Source organism: Diadema antillarum, unplaced genomic scaffold (genome assembly GCF_040938485.1).
Source record: "Diadema antillarum isolate AM-2024a unplaced genomic scaffold, OU_Dant_1.0 seq00000965_RagTag, whole genome shotgun sequence".
Classification (NCBI taxonomy): domain Eukaryota; kingdom Metazoa; phylum Echinodermata; class Echinoidea; order Diadematoida; family Diadematidae; genus Diadema; species Diadema antillarum.
In genome coordinates, this window is record NW_027271811.1 from 526098 (window position 1) to 537970 (window position 11873).

The 11873-nt window shown below is 40.4% G+C and overlaps 1 protein-coding gene across 1 annotated transcript; it reads left to right on the plus strand.

The window, feature by feature from the left end:
- Window positions 1–625: 625 nt before the first annotated feature.
- On the plus strand, window positions 626–11209 carry LOC139741950 (uncharacterized). Its single transcript, XM_071652519.1, has 8 exons — window positions 626–731; window positions 4564–4797; window positions 5722–6168; window positions 6784–7011; window positions 7692–7958; window positions 8602–8763; window positions 9311–9772; window positions 10735–11209. The coding sequence occupies exons 1-8, from the start codon at window positions 656–658 to the stop codon at window positions 11175–11177; spliced, it is 2319 nt and encodes a 772-aa protein (XP_071508620.1). The 5' UTR covers window positions 626–655; the 3' UTR covers window positions 11178–11209.
- The last annotated feature ends 664 nt before the right edge of the window (window positions 11210–11873 follow it).

The following is an 11873-nucleotide window of genomic DNA, read 5'->3' on the forward strand; positions in this document are numbered from 1 at the left end:
GTTTATTTGATGAAAATTGGCCTTGAAATGGCTGAGATATCCAAAAAAAGCGATCCTAATAAAAATTGACAGGCCACAACTTGTATTAGGATCTTTTTGATTTACCTTGTTTTTAGATATCTCGATCATTTCAAAACCGATTTTCATCAAATAAGCTTGTGATTCCCCCTAGAATTGTATGCTCTTTAACATTTCATAGAGCGGTTTCTAAATATTTCGCAAAACGCTACAAGCTGATTCCTGACCTCAACCTGTACTGTACAGTTCCTTTAAAGACGAAGATACAAAGAAGAAAGAAAGTGAGAAAGACAGAGAGAGAGAGAGAGAGAGAGAGAGAGAGAGAGAGAGAGAAGGAAGGTGGGAGGGGTTGAAAGAGGTTTAAACTAATATCCCATCTCCGGGAGACGCTGTTATTGTCTCGCGGAAAAGTCGCGACCGCCACCCGTCGTTGCCCTAGGTCTCAGAACATTTTTGAGATTTGGTCTTGAGTAGACGTGAGGGGTTTGATCATCTCCTGTCAATCTATTTTCCCCCTTTTTCACCGATCGACTGCAATCGAGTACAGTGTGAGGAGAAGGTTTGCAACTCAACGTGTACAAACAGACAAGAGAAGGCAGAAGCCATGGATTTGGGGAGTAAATACTCTCGAGGAAGTATGGCGGGATACTTGTTCAATATTTTCCTGGGCGGATTCATCGTTTCTTTTTGCTTCCGGACGGCGCACACGGGAGGTATGTGTGTATCAAGCATTTTGCAATCGCTTTCAGAATTGTCATCAGAAACCACCAGAATAACTTCACGAAAAATCTGTTTTAGTCTTTAGTCAAGATGTTGCGCAAGCACCATACATCTTTAAAAAAAATGTCTGTAAATGTGAAAGCAGTATTTGGAAACTCTTCTGCACAAAATTTCTACTCAATTTGGCAGTATTAGGTGGTGAGTCTAGGAAGATAAGGAAAAAAAACCGACTAGTTGCTTTTGTATGTGTTTTGCTCTGTTCGTCGAGAATTCGCTTGTCGTCAAGCTATCATAGATATCACTGAAATTACAAGATTACAGTTTGAGGAGAGGGTCGAATTTTAATCAGTCGAATTCCTATTATTCTTATTCTTACTTTTCGAATAAGAATTCGAATTCATATTTTTCTTAAACATTATTTCGGTGTTCTCAAGGAATAACAAATACACGAAAGAGAAAACGGGTGCACAACGGGAATATAATTTTGTCAGTACATTAGGCTAATTATGTATGTCTATATAAAAATATATATAGATTTATTATGCATATTATATAGCAAATTCATAATATCATATATCATATATATGTATATACTGAAGAGCTTGCTCCCCAAAGGCGCTAAATCCATTGAAAAATGAAGGATTTAACGCCTTTTGGAAGCAATGTATAATCTATATACTTTATGTAATAGTTATATGTAGAAAAGGTTTATTGAAAACTGTTTTAATGATATAAGGTGTGAGATGCAAAGGTAAAAGAAACGAATCTATAAAGAACCCAGAAAATATAATAACAGACATACTTTTAAGTTATTGTTTTTATATTGTTCTCCTATAAATCATATGAAAAAAGTGTAATTCGATAACTCATGTCAAATAAAGCCAAACATTCCTATGATATAAATGTGACCGTGCACCTCAAAACGAACAAAAAGTCGCACACACTGATTTTGCGTGAGGACTGAAAATAAGTGAAATGGGTCAACCTAGCCGAACTTGACTTTTTTATATTTTCAGAAAGAGCGGATCTTCTCTTACATTATGCTAAAATTTGGTATCATAAAACGGGCAGAAAAGTGTGTTTTTTTAGCAGTTTATCTCGAACGTTTTTGGTAAAATAGTGTGATTAGGTGTGTCTTTAGAATCCCTTTTTCATTTCTGAAAAACCTTGTCCACACTCTTCACTTTCAACTCTAATAACTTTTAAAAGGATAATGCTACTGCTTTGAAAGTTGGCATTGATTATGGACAGAATGTGTTAATGAGGCATTTTAATTTCAGTTTAATCCAATAATCCCTTCATTGTTGTTACTCTGGTAGTTTACTTCCTGTTTTTTGTCCCATTCATCGCACAGCCAGCACGGTTTGGTAAAGATTAAGCGCTTGAATAGACACTGTACTTCAGAGGCTCTTTTCTCCGTTCACACTTTTCGTGAGTTTGTGCTTTCTTTCCAATATTTAGATAGGTTAGGATAGTCCATTTGATTTGAGTTATACATAATTTTAAAGCTTAAAGTCTGCTCTTTCAGAATATGGTCTTAACTAAAAATTCATGTCTGGCGACTTTTTGTTTGTTTTGAGGTGCAGAGTCACAAATAGCATACTATGAATTTGAATTTGTTTGAGAATCTGCTATTCTTTCTGAGGCGGCTGCGTTGTAAATAGGTCTACAGTGTGTTAAACCTGCTACATGGGACCTAACTCAAATAAGATTTGGAGATGAGCTTTAAAAAATGGCACTTTACGAATCATGAATTCGTGAAAAATCAAAATGCTGACTAACTATTTGACAACGATTCGATTGAATATTACAACAAAAATATCCAATAATCAACACTATGCAAATTACATAAATGACATGACATCGACCAGACGAAACTGAAGTTGGGAAAATGAAAGTTGTATCAAAATGTGGTGTCTTGGGCCACGAGCCTGTGTGACCCCCTACGTTTTGTTGATACAGCACATTCATGTCTTTTTTCTTCTTCTTGGTGATGGAAGATCAGCACGTCAGTTCGTCAATTGTGCAATGCAGCCATGACGTCATAACAAGGGGGCATTTGTCAAGTGTTTTGTCAGTGATTTTCACAGACAAATCTGCTCTCAGACAATAAGATGCAAGGAGTTCAGTAGCTTAAAAACAGTTGTCAGTGACTGACAAGTTTCATAAAATACTGCCCATGAATTAAAGGCTCACTAAATTTTGGGTTCGAATTCATACAGGTTACGTTTATTCAATTCAATTCAGTTCAATTCAATTCCATTCCATTCCATTCAATTCAATTCAATTCAATTCAACTCAATTCAATTCAATTCAATTCAATTCAATTTAATTCAGTTCAATTCAATTCAATAATGTGCTTTACATCCATCTAACAAAAGATTACACAATGATCCAAAGCATACATTTGACAAAATGTATTGTTGTGACAATTTATATTAAGAAGTCCACATTAAGATATTGAGTATGATAGAAAAATGTACATACAAATCTGTGTATAAGGAGAGAAACATGCATACTTTACAAGGATTAAAAAAGTATGTATTATAGTGATGGAAAAGAATGAGCTTGAAAGCAGAGCTTGAAAAGACGTGAATCACTAAAAATGGGATCCAGGGTTGCATCACCGTAATCTATATCTATAGCTCGAGAAAACATTAGGTTATGCTTATTGCCATTATGTCATTCGGGATTTCCATCACATTGATGGTTTTGAAATATGACCTGGATTCAATGGTAAAATTGTATATCCAAGATACAGAGCAGTACTTTTTTACAGTTCAAAATCATTCCATGATATGCAGTGTCCTCAATATGCATAATTAACCCACGTTGTGTACAGATCGACAGAAAAAAAAATCTTTAATGAGTATTACTGTTATTGACTTATATCATCACCTCCCTCCCTCCCCCAGAAAAAGCTGAATGTGCTTCAAAAACAATAAAAAAACCCGGAAAAGAACAGGACATTACATGAAATCATTTCGTCATCATTTACCTCCATCCTATTCACACACACACACACACACACACACGCACACCATATTCGTCTAACATGGCTACAATAATTGATTACCATTCCTTGTATATAAAATATAGCCTACTGTTTCACTATGTAACTCATATTCTTCATAATTTGCACGTTCAGTATTTACGTATTGAATGAATTTGGTACCTCATAGATTACATATATTCTTCCTCTACTACTTCATGTTCTTATTTTCATAATAATAATAATAATGATAATAATAATAATAACTAGAAAAGTACTATGAAAGCGCAGACCTCCGCCAAGCAGTTACTTTCCACCGTGATCTTGCTCTTCCATAGAGATCAGTGGTCCCAATATAAAAGCCTTTGTTACGTCATAAACCTTCAGCTGCACGGCGCGCCTCGCCCTAGCAGATACAGTGCTAGAGCACGCACTTCAGTGCGCGCATGCAAACCTCAAATACGCGCAGCCTGAACTCCCAAGTTCCTTGACTCTACCTGCCAAAATATCAAAAATCCTTCATAAATTCCCCCCAAATTCTCGGATCACTACCAAAAGTTAATCGTTTGGTACTTGTGTCATTCTCAACCTTTCCTGCAAGTTTCATTCCAATCCGTTCACTACTTTTGGAGTTATTTTGCGCACGGACAAACGAACTAACGAACAAACCAACGGTAACGAAAACATAATCTCCTCCCTTGGCGGAGGTAATAATCATAACTGTTATTATTATTATTATTAGTAGTAGTAGTAGTATTACTTATACTACTACTACTGCTTTTTTCACTATTATCATTATCATTATCATTATCATTATTTGTTTGTGGACGTAGACTGGGACAGTGCCAGTATAGAGTCGGAATGGAGCAGCGAAGACCCGCAGCAGCTCATGCCGTGCGTCTATAGTGGCGAGGTCTTCAACCACGGTGATACGTGGACCGTCGACCAGGACACTAGCTGCCAGTGTGACGACAGCGAGGTCGTCTGTGACGTCATGACTTGTCCTTATTTGGACTGCGACAAACCGATCGATGTGAAAGGGGAAAGGTGCATATTGTGTCAGCACAGTAAGTACAATCATCATAATCATGTCTGCCAGAATACTTGAGTGACGCAAACAGGGAACGCTAGTAGTTGAAAGTGAAAGCTGATGATATCTTAATACAGTGAACTCCTAATATAAGGAACACAGTTATAACGAAGTTCCCTACACAACGAAGTGAAAATCTTCTTCCCTAAATTATCAGCAGTATATCTTGACATACTCATTTTGTTCGGTTTCAACGAAATTTCGATATAAAGAAAAACCCTTCTGGTCCAGAAACCTTCGTTGTTATGGGAGTCGCCGACATCATAGAGATCAGATGAGATGAAATGATGATTATAAAGATGATAACGCTCATAATCAATATCATTATCATCACAGCGTGAATGATTATGATAATAACAATGTGATATCAGTAGACCTATATTTCTACTAATAATGATTTCCATTATCAAGATATGCATACGTTATGTTTATACTAAATCTTATCGAAAAAAAAAGAAACGCACAGATTTGGCTCTTAGGTACCTTTCTAGGTCAGACATTATCCATTCTTGTGATGCCTTAATGTCATCTTTCCACAGTGGCTTAAAACAACAAATTATGTGCTTCTTTAACCTGACCTCAATAAATTTCCTCGTATTGCCAGAAAGAAAAACAAAAAAACATACCTTTACTTCGCATCGGTCTTCCTGAAAAGAGATAGATACGATTTTCGTCACAGTGTATAGAAATTCGCTCCGCAGTGGATTAACTATTTTACTTCTTTAGTAATATTAGAAAATTAATGCAATTTCCAGCATGTCTTTCATTATAACATCATTTGCACTACTCTTGTTATTAGAATTTTAGGTTCTTGATCTATCCGTACGCCTGTTTGTCGTTAAAGTGTCAATTGTCCTTTATTGTATGTCCATGGTTGCTTAATTACTTTCTCTCACAATAGACGTTGTAGCCAGCAGGCTACACGTAAATATCCGTTCGACTGATGACACCATGATGATCAATCAACCCTTCACCATGACCTTTGACCTCGAGGTCCCCTTTGAGGAATATTCCCAGACAACCGGTGTTTCTGGAACGAATTTGTGGAAAATGAGCGCTTGGGGAAGCGCCTCATTGGACGGCGGGGGCGCCCGGCACAGCTACCAAGACCAAATTCTGTCCAAGCGCCAGGCATCACGCGCGTACCAGAAGGACGCGCCGTTCACCATCAACAGAATTTCACTGAACCTCGTCCCAAATAACTGCCCGGCTTTCAGGCACATCTGCCTAGGTTTTGCCAGGGGCGACAACCCCGCCACCAAGTCGGGGCTTGACTTCGTCTTTTCAGGACCCATCCCAGACAGCAACAACGTCGTAACCTGCTTCGCTGCTCCAGAATGTCTCGAAGGTAGGCCAAGGCCACTTAGAAGCATTACTGACAACATCATATGGGATGGATATCAGATATCTGATGTTATTGGCGCATGCTGGAACAAAATTTACGCCGACCTGTATTTGGGGATAAAAAGTAATTTACTGGCTGTGAGAATCGCTCTTTCTCATAACGTCTTCTTGAAGTTTTGGGGGAATCAGGTTAACAGGTGCAGAGTCTTGGCATGGCTTACGGTGAAACCCTCAATCAGATAATATTCATCGTCCTACTTCAGTCTTTGGTCAGATTTAAATTCTTCTCACTTGTCACTCAGCTTCCTATTAAGAGATCAGCGCTGCCTTAACAAGCATATAACTCGCAAGCATTTGCCATTTACCATGGGTATTGTTGCGACACGCATGACGATTCAAATATTTGTGACGTGTTAAATCATTAGTAAAATCCGTACACAGTGAACTTTGAAATTCTCCAGATAGTCGTCGCGTTACTGTTATTTTTAGAGGATGCCATATTCTGTGTGATCTGCTATGAAGCAGGGTCATCATCTCTGTCTATCTCCCCCTCCCTCCTCTGCTGTGTGTGTATTCCTCTCTCGTTCTATGGCTTTGTGCCATTTCATCCTCTTTGCAGAAGAAAGACTCATCCCTCCCAAGTCTTTAACCGAGACGGGGGCAGCCCGGCAGAGATGCCGTGCAGCGGGAAAGGTGTACGAGGACGGTGAAACGTGGCAGACGGACGAGTGCACGACGTGCCGCTGCAACGAGGGCCGCTCATCGTGCGAGACCGAGGAATGTGAGACTCCTCAGTGTGCGAGTCCAAGGGTTGTCGAGGGCCAGTGCTGTAGGAAATGTCCCTACAGTAAGTCTTGGCGCCTTTCCGGATACGAATGAATGAATAGATAAATGACTGATTGACTGAATGAATGACTGTATGAATGAGTAGATGTTTAAACGTATCAAGGATGAATGAATGAATGAATTAATTAATTAATGAATGAGTAGTTGAACGGAATATCAGATGATTGAATGTTGAGTGAATGAATGTTTGAATGAATGGATGGATGAATGAATGGATGAATGAGATGAATGAACGAGATGAATGAATGAATGATAAGTTGAACAAACGAATAAAATGTAAACGAATTAATGAATGATTGAGTGCTTGAACGACAAAAATTAGATGACTAAAAAGAATGATTGAAGGTTTGAATGATTGATTAATTGATGGAATAGTTGATTGAATGAATTACTGAATGTTTGAATGAATGAATGAATGAATGAAAAAAATGAATGAATGAATGCACGAATCACTAAGTGGATGATCTAACAATGTGAATGAAGTAACGGTAGTAATGGTCATGATTGTGACATTTTGGAGAATCTGCTGTCGGTATCATGAAAATAATGTTATTGTTATTGTCATTAATTTTGTTTTTATAAATGTTCTTTGAACAATGTTGGTACTTTGAATGTCGATGATTTTTCGTTTGTACGACCATTATCATCATCATTTTTATCATTACTGGCATATTACAACAGCTGTTTCAGGGAGGGGCATCGGTTTCCAGCTCTCGGGCTCGTATAACTACGTGACCGGTCGCCTAAACCAGGTAATCGTGCAGATGGAAGCCTCGTTCAGGGACAAGCGGTCGACCGCGGTGGAAGGGGAGCGTTTGTGGAAGCTCAGCGGGTGGGGGAGTTACAACAACGACGGGAGCGGACGCCGACTGATGTTCGTCGATAACTTGCTGAACGACCCTCAGAGCTCGACCCCCTTCGTTCCGGGAGAAACATTTCGCATATCAGGTGGGGCCTCCTTGGCAATATAATAATCAGTCTGCGAGCAAAACCTTTTCCTTTGCTTTGCTCAATCCGTCGCTTCCAAAACATGACACTCTTGTTTGATTTGTTTCATCATGTCCAAGCTAACACTAATAAATACGATAGAATTAGACAAAGAGAAGCGTAGAGAGTTCATCATAATCGGTCCTCAAGTCCGTAAGTTATGGAAATTTGAAGGTTCGTATATTCATATGATTCACCGAAATTGCATACGTGGTTTCTCTCGCAATTCTCATAAAACTTCAACCAACTCTGTTTAACCTTACGGCATTCTCTAAGTAATACTAAACACGATGGGGTTACCTCCTTTATATGATCATACACTGTAAGCATTTATTCGGGAGGATGTGTGTCAGGAATAAGCTTAATTGTCATTCTTCCATTGCAGTTGTATTTTAATCTTTTCTTTTGTGTGTTTTCAGTGATCAAGGGTGCGAGACATCAGTTTATCTGGCATCTGTTTAACACTCTTTATTTCATTCAAAAGCTTTCATGAATAGTTTTCCAATATGAATATTTATATATTATATCTACTGCTTGCAAAATAATTGCTTGATAATATTCTCGTTATCCATAATCTACTTACTATTCTTATGGATTCCACAAGGCATCACTTTCACTCTCAAGAACTACGAGTGCGAGCAGCTACGGTTCTTCTGCTTCGCATTCTCAAAAGGCGATAATCCTGCGCCAAGATTTGGACTTCCGTTCGAGGTCAGGGGTTTCACTTCCAGTGCTGTGACGTGCGTGAATTCCGAGCAATGTCTTCGTGAGTGTCACCTTTAATAGTAATGACGTTTTGATTTTTTTTTTAACAGGAAAAAAAACAAAGCAAATCTGCCTTGATATTCATTTCACATGATGAGCAGAAGACACACGGCAATAGAAAACGAGTAATTTAATTGTATGCAGTGAATTTTCATGAATCTTTCCGTGATCCTCGTCAAACAGGCCCCCTCCCCCCCCCCCCAAAAAAAAGGGGGGGGAAGAGGAAAAAAAAAGGGGGGGGGGAAAGAGACATGTAATAAATGGTGAATAAAACGTGAATACAAATGTGCTTAAAATACCACCCTATTGACCAGCATGATACTGGTCATGTTCATTGATAAGAAAAGCAAACATTTATATGGTGATAAGAACAGGGGACAACATTATGTATTCGGTAAGCTTTCCAAATGCTTACGTCATGAGCATGCTCTTCAATTGACATGATTGATAACAAATACTATTTTCATAGTCCTAATTTTAGGATTGGGAAGCATGTTTGTACTACAACAGTTTCAGTCAATGTATACTTCTTGGTTTGTGCTTGACAGCCGACGACATGCTGGACGTCGCATCGGAGTCTTCCTTCCCAGTACCTGTGGTCACAACGTCGCTACCGGCCACGACTCGCGGTCGGCCGCGTGGCACCGAGACCGACGTGAACGAGATACCTACTGGACGAGATCCGTCAGGGGTAGGCCGCGGTCAGACAACAGGAAACGAGGTTACCGGGGGAGACTGGCAGCCGGACCGCGGCACTGGCGGAGGTGGTGGAACAGGAGGAGGAGGAGGAACTGTGGGGCGCCCCCAGAGACCGGATCAGGAACGCGGACCCCGGCCGTGCTTCACGCGCGTCACAGAATATCGGCATATGGAGAAATGGCGAATGGATCCGTGCACGCGGTGCCAGTGCAACGACGCCAATATCCGCTGTGTCATCAAGAGTTGTCCGCCATATTTCTGTTTCGATCCGATTTTCCGGGAAGGATCCTGTTGTCCTATCTGTCCTCCAAGTGAGTCAGCCATCATTTGTTTGTTTGTTCATTTCCATGTAAGAAGATGGCTAGATAGCCCATATTCAGCTACGCTAAACTGGTCTTCCATGGAGTCAAGTTGGATATGAGATGGGACCACCTCACCGACTTTTAAACGCCCTTCTCTTTGCAATGAATAAATGAAGCGGGATCTTTTGCGTGCATGAGTAGTGACTCTCTCATACACGGGACCTCCATTTTATGTCCTATCTGAGGGACAGAGTGTTCTGCCTCTTGCTAGAGGGGACGGTATGATTACACACAACATTGCTCAGTCCAGACTCGGGATCGAACCCGGGTCCTTAGGGTCGTGAGGCAGACGCGCTACCGACTGAGCCAACCCACCGCCCTTGTAGTCCTGGTTCAGGGGTCCATTCCATGAAAGTGTAGTGAGAGGATTTTCAATCATAAGACACACTTATGAGGGACTTTGTTACTGAATTTTACTTCTCTTTGAAAGTCTCGTATAGCTACATATGAACGATCTAGGCCAATTCTGAGATTTACGGAAAGACTTTGATGTGATGACTTCATGAAACGGACCCCTGACCGGTACTTTGGTCAGAAGTACGTATCGATTGAAGTCAAAGTATTACACTCAACCTAAACACGCTATACAAAATTCAGTATTGTTAGGATGGAGAAAAATGAGGTGTAGAAGGAAGTCAATCAAAAGAGAAATACAAGAAAGAGAAGATAGAGAAAGGAAGGAAAAAGAAGAAGAACAAAATATATGCTAAGAAGTTGTTACAATAGTTACGGTCGCACTGGTAAAACTTCAAGAGAAATAAAACGTCGAGAGCTAGAACATCGAAAAGTTTTGTCAGTGTGACCGCGCCTAAGAATGTAATATCTAAATTCAGTTGAAATGATTATGTAGAAAGAAACCCGGAAAGCAACATTCCTTTACAACAATATTCTCCGTTTTAATCCTTTTGCAGACGTGATCGTAGACGCCGTGTCTCCGACCATCCTCTCCGCTCCGGCCAAATTGGTCATTGGTCAGATGACACAGGTGATTCTGCACGTGAACGTGTCTTTCATGGAGACCTTCGAGACCACGAGCGTGTCCGGCACTGACCTCTGGAAGCTCTCCGTGTGGACAAGCCGAAAGCCGGACGGGGGTACCCCGCAGGGCGTGCTCGCACAGGCGCTCAATGACCGACAGCGGATGAAGAAACACACGTACGGTACGCCGGTAATGCTGCGAGGCATCCGCTACGAGTTCCGCGTCGGTACGTGTCCGGAGGTGCGCTTTATCTGTGTCGAGTTCGGCAAAGGGGAGAATCCGACCACGAAACACGACTTCGGCTTCCATTTCAGCGCCTTCCCAGACAGCAGCAGTCTGCTCAAGTGTATCCGCCTTCCGCTCTGCGGTAGATAACTCTCAACTTGTTGAACGGCGAATCTGAGCAATTCAAGTGCGACTCTCATACGCGTAACTACAATAATATTGACAACTAAACATGACTCTGTTTTAATGCAATTTTGGACGCCTAACGGAGCGGGCAACCACTGCAGTGGTACCGGGAAAAGGTCAGCATTCAGACGACACTAAAATGTGTTGGGCAACACAGAGCTTGAGCTGAGTCTGAATTGTGTCAAACTCGAAAGATGTTCAAACATTCCCGCACCCCGTACCATGAATATCATCTCCACCCTGGTAATCTAAGAATGAAAAAACAAACAAACAAACAAACAAACTAACAGATATCTCGTTTTATTCCATTTTTTCGCTTCCGGTTTTTTGTTTCCGTCAATCTTATTTCCAGCACTCGACAGGTAGCTTGTAAACCCACTGCATTCACATTGTCATGGCGCCACGAACAGTGACGGGTGATAAGGATCTCTTAGCAGTCTGTGCCACTGAACCGTCATGTAAAAAAAAAAACACACACACACACACACACATAAGAGTCCTTGAATAATGTAGAACTCATTGACACAGAAGGAAATGTGCGCATGCTCAGTTTCACCAAATTGTTGACGATGATGAATCGTCCCTTTAATGATATAAACATGAACATGAACGATTTCATTACCTTCCAACGTTTAAAACATAATTATTTGAAATATTTAG

What these genes read in the sequence shown, in the direction of transcription:
- LOC139741950 (XM_071652519.1), top strand. Translation starts at nt 656, where the DNA reads ATGGCGGGATACTTGTTCAATATTTTCCTGGGCGGATTCATCGTTTCT. An exon ending in CCGGACGGCGCACACGGGAG is followed by an intron (nt 732 to 4,563) that starts GTATGTGTGTAT and finishes TTGTGGACGTAG; the next exon opens with ACTGGGACAGTGCCAGTATA. An exon ending in GTGCATATTGTGTCAGCACA is followed by an intron (nt 4,798 to 5,721) that starts GTAAGTACAATC and finishes CTCTCACAATAG; the next exon opens with ACGTTGTAGCCAGCAGGCTA.